This window comes from Budorcas taxicolor, chromosome 3 (assembly GCF_023091745.1).
Source record: "Budorcas taxicolor isolate Tak-1 chromosome 3, Takin1.1, whole genome shotgun sequence".
Lineage (NCBI taxonomy): Eukaryota > Metazoa > Chordata > Mammalia > Artiodactyla > Bovidae > Budorcas > Budorcas taxicolor.
Genome location: NC_068912.1, coordinates 21,708,093 through 21,729,310, shown reverse-complemented (window position 1 = coordinate 21,729,310; position 21,218 = coordinate 21,708,093). Strand labels below are relative to the sequence as shown.

The 21,218-nt window shown below is 46.2% G+C and overlaps 2 protein-coding genes across 3 annotated transcripts; one reads left to right on the top strand and one right to left on the bottom strand.

Moving 5' to 3' along the window:
• Positions 1 to 1,513: 1,513 nt before the first annotated feature.
• ANKRD34A (ankyrin repeat domain 34A) lies at positions 1,514 to 2,998 on the bottom strand. Its single transcript, XM_052638198.1, has one exon. It carries the CDS (start codon positions 2,996 to 2,998, stop codon positions 1,514 to 1,516), a length of 1,485 nt encoding a protein of 494 aa, XP_052494158.1.
• A 3,040-nt stretch (positions 2,999 to 6,038) lies between these two features.
• Positions 6,039 to 19,939, top strand: POLR3GL (RNA polymerase III subunit GL). 2 transcript variants are annotated; one of them, XM_052637061.1, is made up of 8 exons: positions 6,039 to 6,126; positions 15,041 to 15,208; positions 15,545 to 15,674; positions 16,522 to 16,590; positions 16,914 to 16,970; positions 17,210 to 17,283; positions 17,413 to 17,526; positions 18,094 to 19,939. In XM_052637061.1, the coding sequence occupies exons 2-8, from the start codon at positions 15,083 to 15,085 to the stop codon at positions 18,178 to 18,180; spliced, it is 657 nt and encodes a 218-aa protein (XP_052493021.1). In that variant the 5' UTR covers positions 6,039 to 6,126; positions 15,041 to 15,082; the 3' UTR covers positions 18,181 to 19,939. The 2 variants fall into 2 exon arrangements, with proteins under 2 accessions (XP_052493021.1, XP_052493020.1); XM_052637060.1 differs by lacking the exon at positions 6,039 to 6,126 and adding an exon at positions 12,379 to 12,470.
• The last annotated feature ends 1,279 nt before the right edge of the window (positions 19,940 to 21,218 follow it).

Sequence of the window (21,218 nt, the reverse complement as noted above, 5' to 3'; positions counted from 1 at the left end):
GAGTTAGAGTACAGGAAGAAAACCAGCAAGCTGAAAGGTCCAGGGGGCAAATTAAGACAGGTACCTTGGTTCATAGAACCTTTCAGGCTGGGTTCCTCCAATTACTGTTACTCTTACACACACACTACACACATGCAGACACATACACCCACCCTTTGTCAGTTGAATATCATACCATTTTTACTTAGGTGGAAATTATACTATTTCTCTTTCTCCCTCCCTCTCCACCCAACAGGGCCTCAGAAATCAAGGATGGGGAAACAGAAATAGAAAAAAAAATGGATGAAATGCAGTTGGTGACATGAAAGATAGCCCCCCACCAAGGAAAAACTATGAGTGGTCAAGAAGCAGGAAGCTTGAAAGAGGGACAGTTAATCTATTGTAATATAGCTGCTGATGGTGGAGGGGCAAATTCTTTGTAGGAATCTTCAAGAATTTAAGGATGGACAGAGGGGAGACTGAGGGAAATGAAAACCTATCAGATGCCTTAAAATCTTCAAGACATGGGACCCTTGCCTCTTCTTCTACAACCACAGTTGGTTTCCTGGAAAGAAGGTGGATGGAGCCTTGAAGTATCCCCTCGATCTTTATAGCTAGCTATAGTTAGCATCACCCTCCCTCCCTAGTCCTCATTCCCCCACACCCTCCACTCCCAGCAGAACTGACAAAACAGAGACTTCTGAACACATTTATTTGATATATCAACTGGAGAGAGGAATGATTTAGGGTTACTCCCCATGTCAACCTGTTGGGGTGTTCTTAAGCTCAGATGGACCGAAGAGCAGCTTAGAGCCCATGACCCACCTCCTGGGAAAATGAAACAACCTGGTGTTTTGGTTAGGGGGATGGGCTGGGAAGAAAAAGCTGGAAGCTGAGAAGTAAAGCTGAGAGCAGGGAGGGCAGCAGCAGAACTGAGGCTGGGGATTGCTGTAGGATATTCCCAAGGGGAGTAAAGAAGCTATCCTGAAAAGTGGTTAGGGCTGGAAGCAGGGTGTGAACAAGGAGCCAGGCCTGGATTGAAAAGCAAGACCTGCAGAATGGGTTGGGATATTCACGAAGAGGGTAGCGTGTCCGAAATCATGAGCAGGCTGTGTTGCAGGGCATACATGGAAAGCAAGGGATTACTGTTGCAGGAGGGCAGAGATTGGAGATTACCCATAAGTAGGGGGTCCCTAATGCTTCTGAACAAATGCAAGTTGAGTTTGGGACCCTCTGGGGGCCCTAGCACAAGCGGTCCTGTGTGCGCTGTGTCCAAGGGCACGAGAAATTCCCATATGCACTGTGAAGTGACCAGGGCATGAATGCATGTCTATATGCCCAATAAATAGAGTACTTACCCTTCTCTGCAAATACGAGTACTGTGCTTGTGGACACATGTTTACCCATGTATGTGTGCACCGTGCCCATGAGCACATGCAAGAGACCTCTATGTCCATAGTGTGTGTGTGTGAACTGGTTTTCCCACCCGTCCCAAGGTCCTGATCCCCACCCACCTTGGCTCCTCTCACTCCTCTCAGCGCCCAGGCTCCCCTGGCCCGCCTAGACTCTGGAAGCCCCCTAGCAGGCGGATCTGCTCAGTCTGCATGGAGTGGCGTCTCACCAACTTGCGCTTGGTCCTGGGAGAGCCTGGCGCCCCCGCCTGGGGAGGGGCGGGCAGCGAAGGCGCCCGACCTCCCGGGCGAATGTCGGGGATGGGAGGATGGGGGCTGACATTGAGCGGGGGCAGGAAACCTGGCCGCGTTTGTGAGATGTGGTCCAGGAGCAACGTCCCCGAGCCCCTCCGCTCCAGCAACCCGGGACTCCGCCTCCGCCCGCTCAGCGGAGATACAGCCCCAGGAAGACTCTCCTGGGACTGGCGCGGGGAGGAAACCGAGCCCGCTGGAGGGAGGGTCAGCGGGGAGGCGCTGTATCTGCGGCGCTCCAGGGACGGGCGGCTGCACTCGGGCGAGTCGGGGCAAAGATTTCCGGGAGTATCGAGCTCCACCGACTCCATGCGGCTCAGTTTCTGCCTCAGCCCTGAAGAGGGGCCCGACTCCTGAGCTTCTGGCGCTGTGTTTCTGCGAGAGAGAGGACCCCCACCCGTCACTTTCTCCGCCCACGGGGGCGGGTCCTCTGGGCCTTCGGTGCTGTGACGTCGGGAAAGACGCGGTCGACCTGTCAGGGTCAGGCCGTTGAATTCCGCGGTCAGGCGCTCGAACCCCAGCCTCCCTTCGGCAGGCGGGACAGGTTGAGGAGGGGCCACTAGGCCCCAGGGCTCGGAGTTGAGCCTTTTGAGGGGTTTTGGAGGATGGCGGGGTGGTTTGGGGAGTGGCTCGGAAGGGGAGGGGTCATCTGGGGGCTTAGGAAGAGGGAATTCAAATACGTCCCTCTTCTCCTCTTCTTCCTGGGCGCGAGGGGATAACAATCCTCGTCCTCCCGCTCCTGAAGTCTGCAGTTGGATTTCCGAAGGCGACGTGCAGACCCCGGGGCTAGGAGGAGCGGGAGCGGGGTCCTCCACCCCCGGGGACGGTGGGGAATTGAGATACTGGCGGGTCTTCTTGGTGCCGGAGGGCGAGGTGTCAGTGGTGATGATGATGACCTCCGTGCCCTTGGCCTTGCAGGCGTCCAGCAGCGTGGCAAGGGTCTCTCGGTCCCCGCGGTCCAGGGCGTGGACAAGCGCCGAGGCGCCGGCGTGATCTCGGACTGAGGGGTCCGCGCCATGGGCAAGGAGCAGGGAGGCCACCGCGGCGCCCCCGCCGCCCGCGCAAGCGTGCATGAGCGCCGTGCGCCCTAGGCGATCTGCGATGTTGGGGTCCGCGCCTTGCTCCAGAAGGTAGCGTACCATGCGTGCCTTGTTCTGGGGGTCGTCGTACCGGGCCCGACAGGCCGCCATTAGCGCAGTCTCCCCTTGAGCATCACCCTCATTCACGTAGGCGCCCCCCTCCAGAAGCAAACGGGCCAAGCGTAGCTTACCCTGACCCACGGCCCGAAGAAGAGCGTGGCCCTCGGTGTGCAGCATAGCTGCCGCTGGGGAGAAAGCACCGTTGGAGCCGGGATTGGGACCTGCCGAGGACGCCTAGGGGGGGTGAGGGTAGTGGCTGGTAGAGGCCTGCAGGCTCAGGGGCGAAGCCAATCCCTGCAAAAAAGAGAAAGATCTTATTTACTGATTCAGGCAGGGAAACTGAGGTACAGGTGGAAGGACCCGCGTGGGATGGGGGAGATCTCCACGGCATGGTACACAGTCCTTCTTCTAACTCATGCCTCTGAGCCGCCCTCATCCCCCCAGCGCATGCCTGAGGAGATGAGAAGGGTGCACCCGCACTGAAGGACGAGCACGCGTGCAAACGCGTACGTGCACGCGCAGGGATATCCGCACCCCCACCCTCACCCCACGGCTTATCAGACCTTTCCAGCATCCCCCTTTTCTTATCCGCACTTGGAATCCCCCTTTCTAGGATGTTGAACGCCACCCACCCACACACATGCACCCATACATTCACACATACAGTCCCATTCCTAACCTCTTTTAGGTTGCCACAGCCCCACAAACTGAATGGGGGGAGGGAGGCAGCTTGCGTTTGGGACCTAAAAAGGGTGGGGGGAGAATTGGGGGGTTCTTTTGCTCCTGCTATATTCCTCATCACTCCTTGCTCTTTCCCCTCCCAGGTTGTGCACCCAAATAGATACCTGTAAGTCCGCAGAGTCTCCTCCGGGCCAGGGCTGAGGCCAGGGCCACGGGGCAGCTGGGGTGGCGGAACCGGGTTCCTGGGGGCCCACATGGCGTGGGGGTGGGCACTCGGATTCCCTTGGTGTCAGTATCTGCGCCCGGGCACAGAATCCTGGTCCCTCCTCCCTGTGCGCCCCGGGCACAGCGCCGGCTCCGGAGGAGAGAAGCTTGGGGGGGGGGGGGGCGGAGCTATGCTTCGCTATTTATAGCCTAGTCTCTGCGGGTGGGGGCGTCAGGCACCAAACCATTACCCCACCCATGCACACATAAACCCTCAAAAGCTAGAGGCTCCAATCCTGACTTCCCTTTCTTAGCCCCTCAGTCACAACAAACCTAAATGTTCCTCAAGAGACTCCTCCGCGACCCAGACTGGGACCATCCCAATTCTTCGTCTAGCTTCAGCAGATCCCCATTCTCCGCTCTTCGTGCGTTGATGCGCGCCTGTGCGCCAGGTCTGACCTGCCACACGGTACACGGTACACTATATAGAGAGGTGAAGAGAGAGGCAATGGGATCCACAGCTGGAGTCCTTACTGTACAGAGGGAGGCAAGAGATCTGGCTGCCTTCTCCTAGTTTAAATGTCAGGGGGAGCTGGAGTCAGACACAGCGATACATCTTCATTACACCTCCCCGCAACCGGAACATGCATCACAAATAAACTTGGACCTCAGCTCCCTTATACAGACTTAGATAAGTATGCGGAGGTTGGGGTCATTTTTAGATACAGCAAGGGGTTATTCCCAGATGCCTCCTCCCCATATTTTTGGAGGGATGGAAGGAAGAGAGAGAGAAAAGGGGCAGAGAAGAGTGAACTTTGTAACACATTCTCTCTCATTGCATCTATTTATTCTCGGTCTTGCTTAGGCTCGTTTTCCCATCTTGTTTGCAGGTCTCTGTTAGAATCGTTCCTTAAAGTCTTCTTTCTCCCTATCTGTAGCAGTCGGTTTGTCTCAGTGTCTGTCTCTGCCTCTCCTCACCACCTGCCCTGTCTCCATGGTTACCATAGCTTCCATCTGCATATTTTAGGAATGAGTTTGTGTCCAGCTGGAAGGCATCAGGGAAAGTGTGGGGGGGGCGGGGGGCGGTGAGGAAAAAGTCCTAAGGATTTGGCAAACTCACTTGAGATAATTTAGAGGCTGGAGGCCACCAGACACAAGATATAATGTTCCTGAAAAGGGGGGAGAGAGAAATATTTGCAGGGGAGCTACCCATTTTTAGTAGGTACCATGTTTCGACCTCTGGGTCGGGAAGATCCCCTGGAGAAGGAAATGGCAACCCACCCCAGGATTCCTGCCTGGAGAATCCCATGAACAGAAGAGCCTGGCAGGGTGCAGTCCACAGGGTCACAAAGAGTCGGACACAACTGAAGCAACTTAGCATGCACACACCATTTACTGGAAACCAACTATGTGCCAATTATGTAAGTACTTTACACACATTATCTCCAATCCTCACAACAATGCTATAAGGTAGGAATTATTTTCTTGTTATAAAGAAACTATGACTTAGTAAAAGTTAAGCAGTTCTCCAAAGCTTCACAGCTCTGTTTCTGTCCTATTCCAGAGACTGGGTGCTTGCCACTCCACCAACAGCCTTCCCAGTCCAGAGGCTTCACTCCCAGGGCCATTTTCTCTGACATCAGGATTATTGTTCTTGACTAACTTCTAGATTCTGTCTCTACTCTGATCTCTTTCCCCATTGTTTCTGTTTTTTTTGTGTGTGTGTAAAAGTGGGACCCCTCCTCCCAACCCCACCCTCTTTAACCAAAGGCTAGGAGGAGCTGGAAGGAGGTGGAAAATGGAGTAAACACTGGACTCCTTCCCTATCTCCCCAACTCTGGTTATCTGATTTCCTAATCCTTCCTTTCCCAAAGCCTGTTTCCATCTTCTCACAGACATGGCAGCAACCTACAGGAAAACATTTTTCTAGAAAAGAAATACTCATGGGTGGTGCTGGAGGGAAGCAGCGCAGAACTGAAGGGAAGACTGGAGGAATGGAGCAGAGGCCAAGTGTGAAGCCACAAAAAGAATGATCCCTAAGGGAGTTTTATTTCTCTGTGGAAGCTCTTTCTATAGAGTCCCTCGGTGAAATCTAAGGATCAGCTTCCCTCTGTGAACCGTCGCCAGGCCAAGGGGTCCTCCATCTGAGATGAGGTCTGAAATGACTGACCCCGGGGTTGGTTCTGCAACCCCATCTTTCTACTCACCCAGCTTGGCTAGCCTGAGTTCCGGCTAACTCTCTCCCTCCCTCCCCTCCTCAGTTTCAAGTGGGCGGACCTCCTCGGCTTCCCCTAGATTGGCTGGGAGAACTCACCAATGGGGAGCTCTGGGAGGCGGACCTAGAACGCCACCAGCTAGAGGAAGACAAGCAAATTTCAAGTTGGCTGCGGCGTGTTTTCCGCGTGGGGGAGGGGCAGCAGGTAAGGCCCGCGACTTGGTGGCTCTGACCTGGTTCCATCCCGCACCTCCCGAACTACTTCACCAGGGACCAGCTGCTAGCTAGAGAGACAACGCTTTCCGGCAGCCTGTTGGATCTGCCCCCTTCTAGTTCCGCACCCTGTCCCTGTGGGCTCCCTTTGCTGTGTTGATTATACACTGGAGCACTGTAGTTTTCCTTCGCGCAGAGGGGAGATATATTAAAGGAGAAAGTGGAAGACTCTCTGGTACCTCTGACTTTTTACTGGGAACCAGCTTCCCCTAAATCTGTTAGTACTAAGAGCTTGACAGACTCCCGTTGTCTATCAAAACTCTGATGAAATATTACCTCCTACCTGTAGCTTTCCTGGACCAATTTTTTTTTTTCTTCAGGATTAATTGTTCCTCAGTCTGATGATAGCATTTTATGTGTACTTTTACTGGAGCCCTTAGTGCCCTCTCCCTCTTTAATGTTTCAATATAAAGTTTTATAGGGCAAGTTCTAGTATTTAATACAATACAATGTATTATGTATTAAATGCACAGTGCCCAGGAAAAGTTAATTGGATGGAATTGATTGGAAAGGAAAAATTTAAACTTCTGATGTAATTAGGGAGCAATTAATAAAACACGAAGTAAAATACAATACAGTATATCATTATGACCTCTTAAGTTGATGGTTCATAATGTAATTGGTCCCAAAGTCGAGAGAAGGGAGAAAGCTAATAGGACTGGGATGGTGAAGGGAGCCTTTAGGAATCACAAGGTCTCAAGTTTGGAAAAGACCTTAGGAGTCATGTATTCATTCTTTCAGCAAATATTTATTGAGCATCTACTATATGTCAGACATAATGCTGGAGAATGGGGATCATAGTTAATCCTTTACTTTAGATATGCATCCTTCCTCTGATAAATCATATTTAGTAAATTATTATCCAGCTTCTGTTTAAACTTTTTAGTAAGAGAACTTCCTATCTCACTTTGCTCTTCAATCAATATCCAACAAATACAACAGGAAATATATGGCTCAACAAAATGTATTCCACATTTTCACTGTAAAAGAGACAGAACTGTCCTAATGGTAACATTCTTAAAGATAAAGAAAATCTTCTCTTTGTTTTCTGTTTATAGAAGTAATATACATTTATCCTAGAAAACCATAAAATGTCTATTACATCATGACAATGAATCCCTTCAATTTATTTCCTGCATGTATACATATGTATATATATGTGTGTGTGTGTGTGTGTATTACACACATAGGGCCATACAACAAATACAACCTTTTATCATGCTTTCTCCACTTTATATCATATTGTGAACATTTTTCTGCCTTTAAATATTATTTGAAATTTTTATTATGTATACATAATAGTCTAACATAGATATTTGATTTTTTTTTAGCCGTTCATCTTTTTAAAAATAAAGCCTACTTATTGAAGTTGGTCATTAGGTCTTTTTTTGTTGTTTAAGATTTATTTATTTATTGGCTGTGATGGGCCTTCGTTGCTTCAAGTAGACTTTCTCTAGTTGTGTCTAGTTATGGCAAGTGGGGGCTACTCTTTGTTTCGGTGTGTGGGCTTCTCATTGCGGTGGCTTCTTTTGTTGAGGAGCACAGGATCTAAGCGCATGGCTTTCAGAAGTTGCAATGCCTGGGCTCAGTAGTTGTGGCAGATGGGCTTAGTTGCTCCATGGCATGTGGGATCTTAAGGACCAGGGACTGAACCAGTGTCCCTTGTGTTGCAAGGCAGATTCTTAACCACTGGACCGCTGAGGAAGCCTCTGCTGCTGCTGCTGCTGCTGCTGCTGCTGCTGCTGCTGCTGTTGCTTCTGCTAAGTCGCTTCAGTCATGTCTGACCCTGTGCGACCCCATAGACAGCAGCCTACCAGGCTCCTCTGTCCCTGGGATTCTCCAGGCAAGAATACTGGAGTGGGTTGCCATTTCCTTCTCCAATGCATGCATGCTAAGTTGCTTCAGCTGTGTCTGACTCTGTTCGACCCCATGGACAGCAGCCCACCAGGCTCCTCTGTCCACGGGATTCTCCAGGCAGGAATACTGGAGTAGGTTGCCAATTTCTTCTCCAGTGAGAAAGCCCCAACCATTCATTTTTTGTTGGACTATTTAGGTTATTTCAGAATTTGTGCTACTATGGATAGCTCTTTGATAAACATGCTTTTATATCTCTGACTATGTATCTGATGATTTCTCTCTTTTTTTGACATATAATTTTATTATTTACTTATTAAAATTTTTTTAAAAAAACTTTACAATATTGTTTTGGTTTTGCCATACATCAACATGAATCCACCATGGGTGTACATGTGTTCCCCATCCTGAACCCCCTTCCTGGTGATTTCTTTGGATAAGTTTTAAAAGTGGAATTACTGGATTAAGGATATTAACTTTTAAAAGGCTGTAGATTCAAAGAGTCAAATTGCTCACCCAAAATATTGTATTTATAATTCTTCCAGTGAGGTATGAGAGTGTCCACTTCAAAAAAACTCATGGAAGCCTGATTAATTTTTAAATCTTTGCCAGTTTTATAGATTAAAAAATAGTTTGATTAACCATTCTTTTGTCAATTGCCTATTCATGTTCTTTGCATATTTATTCTATTGGGATGATTTTTCTTCATTTCCATGAGTTCTAATATAATAAGAGTGTTAAATCTTTGTCTTATTTATTACAAATATAGCAAATTCTAAATGTTAGAGGGCTCCAAGCCTCAGTCCCTGGATCTCTTCTTTTCTCTCTTCACATCCACTCCTTTAGGAATCTCTCCCAGTCTCATGACTTGAACCATCTGTATACTGAGACCTCCATTACAATGCAAGCTCCTTTTAAACTCCATGCGTGCAGCAGTTTTTGTCCATTTTGTTCACTGCTACATCTCTAGCATTTGGAACAGTGCCTGACACTGAATAAGAACTGAGTAAATACTCGTTGAATGAATTAAGATGGTTTTTATTATTATTTCCATTTTGCAGATAAGGAAACATCAACCCTCCCTATTATTCACTCTTGCACTCCCCTTCCCCCACAGACAACAGGATCTCACATATATTATACTCATTCCCAACTGTGCCGAACTGCGTAATGTAGCAGAAGTTACTAAGAAGCAGTTAAAAAAAAAAAAATACAGAAAAGCAATAACATCAAATTTAAGAAAGGCTTTTTAGTAACTTCTACCATATTAAAACAGTTATGGCACAGTTGGGAATGAGTATAACATATGTGGGATGTTGTTTGTGGGGGAAGGAGAATGCGTGATGTTTATGGAGGGGTAGTTTGGGACCAGATTATAGGAAACCTTGAACATCTTCAAGAATCACAATCACTTCATCACAATCTTACATAGAAGAGCCTTGTAGATTCCTAAGCTGAGTAGGGTACAGATGGATGGTTTACAGTTTCCTAACCACCAGTTTAATGCTTTAATTAAAAAAAGTTTTGTCTTCTTTTTACCCCACATTTCTTGAGGGTTACTTGGTCAGTATGTGGAAATGGAGTTAGATTTGTCTCACCTCAAAGCTCATGGCCTTTTCTTAACACCTCACTGCTTTGCAATCAAAACAGCTCCTGTCTCCACTGATAGAACTGTATCTATCAGATGGAGGGATACCTAAGCCGGCTAGTTAACAGTGTTTTCCCTTGAAAGGGCCTGAAAACACAGTGGCAAATTCTTGCTCCCTCTCTCACATCTATAAGACAGGATCTCTCACCTAATGTGTTCTTTAAATCAGATCACAGTTTAATCTATTAACTAACAGCTGTTTTTTGTTTATTTATTACTTCTTATTGGACTTTACAATGTGTTAGTTTCTGCTGCACAGCAAAGTCAATCAGCTGTATATATACATATATCCTCTCTTTTTTAGATTTCCTTCCCATTTAGATCACCATAGAGCATTGAGTAAAGTTCCCTGTGCTGTACAGTAGGTTCTCATTAGTTATCTATTGTATACATAGTATCAATAGTGAATATATGTCAATCCCAGTCTCCCAATTCGTCCCACCCACCCTCTTACCCCTTGGTATCTATATTTGTTTTCTATGTCTGTCTCTATTTTTGCTTTGCAAATAAGATCATCTACACCATTTTTCTAGATTGTACATATATGTGTTAATGTATGATATTGATTTTTCTCTTTCTGACTTACTTCACTCTATATGGCAGTCTCTAGGTCCATCCAAGTCTCTGCAGATGGCAGAATTTCATTACTTTTATGCCTGAGTAATATTCCATTGTATTGTGTTGTATGTATCACACCGTCTTTATCTGTTTATCTGTCGATGTACATTTAGGTTGCCTCCATATCATGGCTATCGCAAAAAGTGCTGCAGTGAACATTGGGGTGCATGTATCTTTTTGAATTATGGTTTTCTCCAAGTATGCACCTGGGAGTGAGATTTCTGGGTCATATGGTAGTTGTAATTTTAGTTTTTAAAGGAATCTTCATGCTGTTCCCCATATTGTCTGTACCAGTTTACATTCCCACCAACAGTGTGGGAGGGTTCCCTTTTCTCCACACCCTCTCCAGCATTTATTGTTTGTAGACTTTTTGATGATGGCCATTCTGACTAATATGAGGTGATACCTCATTAACAGCTGTCTTTTCCTCACATTTTCATGGCAGTTAGACTTGAAGCTTTCCAGATTTCTTAAGCAAACCTTTCCCTACCCTCTCCTTCCTGTTACATATTGTTAATCTCATCTACTATTCAGTTACTATATTTTTAACTTTCTAATGAATATTTTCCTCTTATTATAAAAGTAATACCTTTTTGGTACAGAGGAAAAACAATGCTTAAAATGTATATTACCAAGAAATCTCCAAAACCCATCACCTTAAGTTAACCAATGTTAATTCTTGTTGTATACCCTTTAAGAAAAACTTTTCTGTAAAGCAATTATCCTTCAATAAAAAATAAATTAATTTTTTGAAAAAGAACAACTTTTTTACTTATATGTATGGGTGTGTGTAAATCTGACAAAATAGATTACCTTGAATATATTTTAAAATCTTTTTTTCCCTGACTAATCTTTTGTGGAGTGCATTTTGTTGAGTCATATATTTCTTGTTTTATTTTTTTGATTTTGATTAAAGAACAAATATCCCAAAATGGAATGACTTGTAAAGTGAGATAAAAAGATTTGCTAAAAAGTTTAAATTGAAGCTGGATAACAGCTTACTAGATATGGTTTATCAAAGGAAAGCTGAATGTCTAAAGTAAAGGATTCACCATGATCTCCATTGTCTAGCATTATGTCTGGCTTATAGTGGCAGTGGGTGTGGTTTAGTTGCTAAATCGTGTCTGACTCTTGCGACCCCATGGAGTGTAGCCTGCCAGGCTTCTCTGTCTATGGGATTCTCCAGGCAAGAATACTGTAGTGGGTTACCATTGCCTTCTCCAGGGGATCTTCCTGACCCAGGAATCAAACCTGGGTCTCCTGCATTGTAGGCAAATTCTTTACCAACTGAGCTACAAGTTACAGTAGATTACAGTAGATGCTCAATAGATATTTGTTGAAAGAAAGAAAGGAAACGATTTCTAAGGTCTGATCCAAACTTGGGACCTTGTGATTCCTAAAGCCTCCCCTCACCATCCTAGTCCTCTTAGCTTCCTCTCTTCTCTGGACTGTGGGAACAATTTTATTATGAAACACTAATTTGAGAGGTCATGATTATGTATTATATTGTCTCTTATTGTTCCATAACTAACATGTTATTAGTATGTACGCTCATATGATGTGATGAAAATGTCACTTTGTCTTGTTGATCATCCTCCTCCAAATCCACAACCCCAGTCTAATCAAGAGAAAAACCTCAGAAAAATTCCAATAGAGGAACATCCTATAATATATTTGACCAGTAATCTTTAATAAAATTGTCAGGGTAATGAAAACCAAGGAAGGTCAGAGAACTGTGAATTTTGAATTGATACTCATGTTTCTTTCTTTATTAATAGATTTTATTTCTTAAAACACTTTGAGATTTACAGAAAAACTGAGCAGGTAGTACAAAAAGTTTCCATACACCCTGGCACCAGTTTCCCCTATTATTAACATAATATATTAATATGGTATATTTGTTATAATTAATGAATAAATATTGATACATTGTAATCATGTAAAGTCTATGCTTGATTTGGCGTTACTTAGTTTTACCTAAGGCTCTTTTTCTGTTCCAGGATCCTGTCCAGGATACCACATTACAATTAGTTATCATGGCCTTATTATGTCTATATATATAGACACTTATAATGCACAAAACTGTATATATAATACAGAAGTGGAATTGAAAGGATGCATATGCAAATGTTCGTAATGATTATTACTACATCATGGTTAGTAGATATTTTTCTTTATACCTCATTTGTATCTTTTCAAGTTTGCTGCTGCTGCTGCTAAGTCACTTCAGTCATGTCCGACTCTGTGTGATCCCATAGACGGCCTCCTGCCAGGCTCCTCTGTCCCTGGGATTCTCTAGGCAAGAACACTAGAGTGGGTTGCCATTTCCTCCTCCAGTGCGTGAAAGTGAAGTCGTTCAGTTGTGTCCGACTCTTAGCGACCCCATGGACTGCAGCCTACCAGGCTCCTCCATCCATGGGACTTTCCAGGCAAGAGTACTGGAGTGGGGTGCCATTTTTCTCTGCCTACAGTGTGGGAGACCTGGGTTCAATCCCTGGGTTGGAAAGATCTCCTGGAGAAGGAAATGGCAACCCACTCCAGTATTCTTGCCTGGAAAATCCCATGGACGGAGAAGCCTGGTAGGCTACAGTCCATGGGGTCACAAAGGGTCAGACACGACTGAGCAACTTTACTTACTGTTACTTCTGTAATTAGAAAACAAAAGGAATTTTTTTTTTTTTTTTAAGAATGCTACCACTAGGACAGCTCTCTTTTACAAAGGAAGTGTGAACTTTTCTTGTTTTTGATGACCCTGACAGTTTTGAAGAGTACTGGTCACGTATATTATAAGATGCTTCTCCATTGGAATGTGTCTGCTTTTTTCCTCCTGTTTATAGACTGGGGTATCAGTTTGGGGGAGGAAGATATCACAGCCGCTAGTGGTAAAGGATCTGCCTGCCAGTGCAGGAGACGCTAGGGACACAGTTTCGATCTCTGGGTCGGGAAGTTCCCCTAGAGAAGGAATGGCAACCCATTCCAGTATTCTTGCCTGGAAAATTCCATGGCCAGAGGAGCCTGGTGAACTACAGTCCAAGGGGCCACAAAGAGTTGAACATGACTGAGCACACAAGGGTACATACTAATGATATGATTTAAAGTTGTTCATGTTGACTTTGGTCACCTGACTGAAGTAATGCTTGTCCAATTTCTGTACCATAAAGTTACCACCCCCCCACCTTTCCAAAATTGTTTTGGACAAAATTCCCTATGCACAGGCCATACTTAAGCAGTGAGGAGTTACACTTTCCCCTTTTAGGGTATAATCCCTGGTGGTTCAGATGGTAAAGCATCTCCCTGCAATGCAGGAGACCTAGGTTTGATCACTGGGTTGGGAAGATCCCCTGGAGAAGGGAATGGCAACCTACTCCAGTATTCTTGCCTGGAGAATTCCACGGACAGAGGAGCCTGGTGGGCTATAGTTCACAAGATTTTAGAGTCGGGCACAACTACACAACTAACACTTTCTTTCTACATAATTTATTTAGAATTCTGCACATGGGATTTTTTTCTCTCCCATGTATTAATTTGTTCAAATGTTTATTTATATCAGTATAGTCTCTTTATATTTATCTTATACTTTGATATTGCATTCCGATGCTGCTTTATTATATGGTTCAACTTATTCAGGCTTTGGCCATTGGGAGCTCTTTCATTTGCCTCTTATGTACCTTTGACGGAGCCCCATCAATGTGTGCGTTGTTTTTTGAGCACTTTCTTACTTTCTGGCACTACAAGATACTTCAGTCTTATCTTGTGTAGTTCCTGCCCCATTGGAGAAGCTGCATTTCTCCAAGAAGCCCTGGTTCCTTTTGCTGGAGAGTGGTATGAGAAGCCAAGATCTGGGTGCTAGGTATCTTCCCTGCTATGGCATATAATTTCTTTCAAATTTCTTTTTCATTTGATGACTTTCTTTATTCCCCATGATATCTTGCCTGGTTTTTCAAAAATGATGGTAAGAGACAGAGTTCAGTTACAGTAGCAGGAAGAACTTTCAATTCTTCCACAGTTGATCACATGGAAGGGCTGCCTTGGGGGAAAATGGACACCATCTCTTTAGGAAAATGCCACCAGAAGCTGAGTGACTGACAGTTTACAGAAGGTAGTATTGTACTGGGAGGATTATTGAGCTAGAAGACTCCACATGTCTTTCCAGTTCTAAGATTCTGTGTTTCCAAGTGGTGTTTAAAACGATTTGTTTGAGTGTAATATTTCTTCTCACACAGCCCCCCCCACCCCCAACCAATTGACAGTGAGACTGATGACTCATTTCTGTTCCCTCACAGTGTCTGGCACACTACCTTTTTCATGGTAGATGCTTAATAAATGTTTTGCTGAAATGCATTGCATTAGATTGAATTGGGGCCTAGTTAGGTTTGGAAAGTGAGGGAGAGAAAGAATTCAAAAATCATATGTAGATATGCAGCTGATGATAAACATCCAGTTAACTTGGGAACATAGGGAAATTTTATCCAAGTGTCTAGTCACTCTCCTCCTTGTGCTTCAGTTACACCAGTTACACCATGTTGCAATTATCTGTCCTGTTGGGACCATGTCTCATCCTTATTTATATTTTCAGAAATACTTTGCCTGGCACCATGCCTTCTCAAAATTCATTGAATTAAACTGGCTTTTCAGGTCTCTGGGAGAAATGATTTGAGTGTCTTGTACCTCCCTGGTTTCCTGTCCATTCTACTGTACTTTTTCTCTTTGTTTTTGTCTTTATCAGGTTTTTCCCATTGGATGTCTGAATCCCCGGGCCCCCTCCATCATGGCCAGCCGGGGTGGGGGCCGGGGTTGTGGCCGGGGCCAGTTGACCTTCAACGTGGAGGCTGTGGGCATTGGGAAGGGGGATGCTTTGCCCCCACCCACCCTGCAGCCTTCTCCGCTCTTCCCTGTGAGTGTCTGCCCCCCTTTCCCAAGACTCCCTTATGCCCTTGACTGACTGTATGTGATCCTGGATTCCTCCTGGGTCATCAAAATCATCCTCATCTGGCCCCTCCCTGTCTCTGTACTTGCAACTTACATGGGATGTTTTCCAGACTAGGAAGTGTCTGCCCTTTTTATACTCTCTGCTCCCCAGCTTTCAAAATGCTGTGTTGCTCCCAGCATTTGCCTTTGGTCCCCTGCTCAGTGGGAGCATTGGGTAGAAGTGTGGGGAGAGGAGAGGCCCTCCTAGATTTATACTCCAGCATTTTTTTCTCTGAACTGACCATTGCCTCTGCCTTCTTAGCCCTTGGAGTTCCGCCCAGTGCCTCTGCCCTCAGGAGAGGAAGGGGAATATGTCCTGGCCCTGAAGCAGGAGCTTCGAGGGGCCATGCGGCAGCTCCCCTACTTCATCCGGCCTGCTGTCCCCAAGAGAGGTCAGTTGAATGTTCTGAGTGCCTTTCATGAGTAGTGCCCTGTACTTAGCACCACTGGGGCCCCAGAGAGGTCAGAAGAGACACAGAAAGCGCACTGCCTAGCTGGGGAGATCATAGTAATTACCCCTGCATTTGAAATGCATTATGGTATCCATGGTTTGTTTTGAGTTTCACAATAATCTTAGGCAGTAAGAGCTTAAGTATTAAGGTTCCCATTTTACAGATATACATGGGGAGGTGTATTAAAAATTTTTAACAATCTGGATATTACAGGCACTAAACAGTCAGAAGGAGTTGAGAAGGGGTCTCTGAGAAGCCCTGCAAATTAAAATATTAGCCCTTTGGTTTGTGGCTCATGGAGAGGTCATGGAGCCAGGAGGAACTGGAGAAGGGGGCATACTTGGGAGGCCTGGGATAGTGGGTAGTTACCAGTTGGTATGGAAGTATAGTATTTTAGTGTATTGACAACTGGTACTTTCCTCCTAAAGCTCTAGAAGCTGAAGTTCAGACAGTTAAAAGACTTGCTCAAGTTAGTCCCGTGAACAAGGAGTAGAGGGAAGACAGAAACCCTATTTTCTTGCTCTAGTATGCATTCCACTGTAACGCACTCCCAGTCAATATAGCCATGCCTTGGGGTTAAGAGAGATAGCAAAAACATTGCAATTTGGGGTGGTGAAAAGACAGGTTAAAAGAGTATTGAAGGTCCTCACTGAAGCTGCCCTCCCTGGGCTCTGGGTTTGCGGTGAGGAAGACGACAATTTCTGAGTTTTGAGAGGGCTAGACCCTCAGGAAGAACCCGAGGGTTCTGATAGGATAAAACTTTGACCCTTGACCTCTGATCCCTCAGATGTGGAGCGTTACTCAGACAAATATCAGATGTCAGGGCCGATTGACAATGCCATCGATTGGAACCCTGGTAGGTGATGGGCCCTTTCACTGACTTCTTTTCTTTCAAATGCTTGAGCCACCACCCTATCCACCCTCCTCTGTCCCCAACCTCCACCCTATTCAGAAGACTTACATGTGCTCCAGCGTACTCACAGACTCTATCTAAAAACCTGGTAAATGTCCCCTACTCCTCTGGAGGTATCCAAACCACAGTTCTGTTCCAAGCAACTTTGACCCAACCTTTTCCTTCCTCACCCTTACCCTGACCCTTATCTCTCCTTTAAAAGAGTCACCATTCATAGCAGATCCCAGGCAGAGTCTGGCTGATTTTTACATTCCTGCTGTTTCTAGATTGGCGACGTCTGCCCCGGGAGCTAAAGATCCGAGTGCGGAAGCTACAGAAGGAACGTGAGTGTGTCTGGAAAAAGGAGGGAAAGTACAGATTTCCTTCATCAACTGGAGGGCCAAGGCTGCGGGTGGTCTTGCCTGCTCTCCCGATGCCTACCTACCCCATCTACCCAGTATGGCTGCTGGGTGCTCTGGTGGCCACGGGAGGGCAGCAAAGTGACATGGTCTATGCAAGAGGTGACAGAAAGCCAAGAAGGAAGCTTGCTCTCTCATGGTTCACCTTGTGATCCTCTCACCAGGGACCACCATTATACTCCCCAAGAGACCCCCTAAGACCACAGAAGATAAGGAGGAAACAATACAGAAGCTAGAGGTAAGGATGAAGTATGAATAGAGGCCATCTGGGCCCCAGATTCATTCCTCTGCTTTGGCCCATGGGTGCCTCAGTTCTCCCCCTTCTGTGAGCTGAGTCTGGTTTATCTTCTTTTCATCCTCACATAAGACTCTGGAGAAGAAGGAGGAAGAAGTGACTTCAGAGGAAGATGAGGAGAAAGAAGAAGAAGAAGAGAAGGAAGAGGAAGAAGAAGAGGAATATGATGAAGAGGAACATGAAGAGGTAAAGGGAACCACCTTTCATTCTCAGACCGCCGTCTTTTCCACTCATAAGCTCTAGGGATCTCAACTCTGTCCACCAGGGATGTTCTCTTCAGAGGGCTGGAGGGCCAAAGGAGATACTGCCCACAAAGGATAGCACCCTCCGCTTTATCTGTCCTTTCAGTTCAGTTCAGTTGCTCAGTCGTGTCCGACTCTTTGCAACCCCATGAATCGCAGCACGCCAGGCCTCCCTGTCCATCACCAACTCCTGGAGTTCACTCAGACTCACGTCCATCGAGTCGGTGATGCCATCCAGCCATCTCGTCCTCTGTCGTCCCCTTCTCCTCCTGCCCCCAATCCCTCCCAGCATCAGTCTTTTCCAATGAGTCAACTCTTCGCATGAGGTGGCCAAAGTACTGGAGTTTCAGCTTTAAGCTCTTCTTAAAAGTGAACTATAGCTTGCATGGACCTCCCAAGCCTGGAGTGCTGTGATTGGGACGGGAGGAGACTGGTACCTAGGGAGAAAGGAGAACGCTGAAAGCATGCCTCACCTAACCTTTCTTCCTCCCTTCCTTTTTTTCTATTTCAGGAAACTGATTACATCATGTCATATTTTGACAATGGGGAGGACTTTGGGGGTGACAGTGATGACAATATGGATGAGGCTATATACTGAAGACAGACTCTAAACAATACCCTGGACCTTCATATCTTTCTTGATTTAGGACACAGAGACTAACTGGCCCCTATTATTTGGTTTTGTGGACAAGCAAGTCCTTTGCTTAGAATCCAGCTAACCTGTTTGGTCCTTGGAGACGGAAATGGAGAGTGACAGTAGATAGCTCTCTTTTCTGCACTTACCCTCCCTCTCTCCTGTGGTGTGGTATCTCCTCTGATATCTTGGGAAAAAGGGCAAAGGACCAGTGTCTCAGTTGTATGAAAGGAAAAAAGGAGGGTCAAAACGAGGACTGGAATTGTTAAGAGCTGAGGTAGCTGTACACACGCCCCTACTATTTTTTATAGTTCTTTCTGGGTGTGAGCAGTTAAGAGGAATAAGGGCAGTTTTACAGTTTCAATAAAATGTTTTTATCTGTCTCTCTGTCCAGGGTGAGGCCTAGTTGGGAGAGGGCTGGAGGAATGAAGGGGATGCCTAGTAAACCTTTCTTCTCTCCTTACCTGTTGAGAGTCCAGTGTAACACACTGGGCACTACAGCCTTCCTGTTCTTTGCCCCTTCCCTCCTACCCCCCATGGTGGGACACCTAGTCCCAACATAGCTCTGCCAAGGAACATTCGGAACTCATCTGCAGGGCAACACGGAGTGAGCTGTAAACAGCCCATGCCCTGAAGACCAGCTGGTTTCTGAGCTTCTGGTCCTCAGGCAATGGGGACGTGATTGTCTCTGTTCACATGTGTTCATGGGACACAGGCTCTCACGTTCCCACACTTGACCTTGATCTTGTCCTTGTTTACAAGGAATGATTACAGCTATTTTTGTGGAGTCAAGAAAACCAGGTGTGGGGAGGGAGGAGGTGCTGATTGTTCTTTAGCACACTCACTCACCCTCTTCCAGACCCTGGGAACCCCACTTTGAAGGGTGTGTTGTGAAGACGGAACTTACTGAATATCTTATTCTCCACTTGCAGAAGCTGCTGTGTGGCTGAGTTGCAGTTTCTCTTCTGTGGAATTTAGTTAGCCTTTCTCTCACTCACTTGGTGTGGAGGGGGATGGGGTAGGCAGTACTGCTTTACAGGAAGTAAGGAGGGTGCGGAGGAAGGGAGTGACTTAGGGACACTCAGCTCTAGGAGGTGCTTTTTCCGCCCACACAGTCCTCCCGTTGGGTGAGGTCACTTCCCTAGGCTCTGATTGGCTTCTGAGGAAGCCTTAGACGTACTGATTGGTTCCAGCCACTTGACATGCAACAGTCACGGGCGAGCTGCGTGTCCAGAATAGGGACTGGATAAGGAGACAGGCACAGAGCTGTGGATGCTGTCATAGCGACCTTACTAAACATTTGAAAGCCATAAAGATGGGAGGCGGGAGAAACTTCCAGAAAGTCCCCAGCCATATTTAGGCAGGCAGATTGAATTCCCTGCGGCATCAAGTGCTAGAGACTGGCAATCTACTCTTAGATATTTTTGACCCCATTGTAAAGAAGGAACAGGGGCTGTGACTCCATTGAGGGAAAGCACCTTAAAAGCCAGGTTTGGGTGTGGTAGTAAGTGTTAGGTAGTAAGTGTGATAGGAAGACGCAGCCACGAGAACAGAGAAGGAAACTGAAATACAACATTCCAGAGTTATTGAGCAATTTGTGATGATTGGTGTGTTTCCTTTTCTAATTCTCTGAGGTATTGTGTGACTGTGTTGGAGGGAGGGGCTAAGGGACCTGTCTCAGGGGTTTTCCATAGACATACACAGTGATTGTGGCTAGGAAGAAATCAGCAAGAAACAAAAATAAAAGACCCTGAAAAAAATCTCTTTTTGCCTAACTCACTTGCATATACACACACACCAGACCTTATCTGGTTAACTAGATCTGTGTCTTTGTAGGGGGCACAGCTGGCCTCCTAAATCCCACCTAATACCAGCATGTGTACTTTAAAAAGAGTGGGAACGAAGAATTCTAGATGAGAGACTGAACACACACCTCCGTCTGCCTCTATACACGTACATCCTTTTCCCATGAAATAGGGGAAAGGATAAAGATTAGAGTGGCCTCTGGGGAATCTGCTGTACTGCCTCAAAGACCAAGTGTCAAGAGAGATCAGTCCATTCTTGGACTCTTTCCTATCTGGCCTCCTGTCCTTCCTGGCAGGTGACCTTGCTGAACAAAGCCAGAGACAAGGGACCCAGCAGCTTCCCCAGATTCCGGAACGGTTCCAGGAATGAGCTAGACTGTTTCCATTGACCTTTCCCCTACTTTCCATAGACCCTGTTGGGCAGGCTGAAGCTGAAGCCTAAGGCTCAGTACATGGCATGGGGGGCTGCTAGTCCTCTGGAGGACCATCTGAAAGGGCTGAAGTCAAGACACAGCTTACAAACACTTAGAGAGGCCTCACACTCTTCTTGCTCAGCCCTGTATTACGTGTTTGCTTGTGTTGAACAGATTGTTCCCATGCCCATGATCTAGGCCGCACTGGTCCCAGGCAGGGTAGATTCTTGGGCAAGAATAGTATCCTTCCCTACCCTATGTGCCATAGCCTATTGTTCCGCTCCCATCTTGGGCCAGAAGCTTGAGATTGGGGTCTACAGGTTTAGGCTCAGGGACTCAGGTGATTTGAAGGAGTGCTGAATGGGAGATGCAACATGCAGTTTAGAAGATACGAAGTGGAAACTGAAGAAAATTAGAGGCTCAAATATTGGATGCCCAGAACACCCATGATTTGGTGAGGAAAGGACACATATTTTCCTCAATTCATTTTTTAAAGTTTTTTTTTAATATGGACCATTTTTAAAAAGTCTTTGTTGAATTTGTTACAATATAGCTTCTGTTTTGTTTTTTGGCCACCAGGCATCTGAGATCTTAGCTCCCCAACCAGGGATCAAGCCCAGCAACCACCCCCACCTTGGAAGGAGAAGTCTTAACCACTGGCCCGCCAGGGAAGTCCCCTCAATTCATTTTTATTGCTGTTGAACTTTGAAAGGAAGGAAGGGTGGCTTGTAGGCGTAGGCTAGTTTAAGAACTAAGCCAAGGGGGAAAGCTGCCATTTCAGCTG

Coding starts and splice junctions, on each gene's coding strand:
- POLR3GL (XM_052637060.1), top strand. Junction 15,209..15,544: donor AGCCTTCTCCGCTCTTCCCT/GTGAGTGTCTGC, acceptor CTGCCTTCTTAG/CCCTTGGAGTTCCGCCCAGT. Junction 16,591..16,913: donor TGCCATCGATTGGAACCCTG/GTAGGTGATGGG, acceptor TGCTGTTTCTAG/ATTGGCGACGTCTGCCCCGG.
- ANKRD34A (XM_052638198.1), bottom strand. CDS start 2,998: ATGCTGCACACCGAGGGCCACGCTCTTCTTCGGGCCGTGGGTCAGGGT.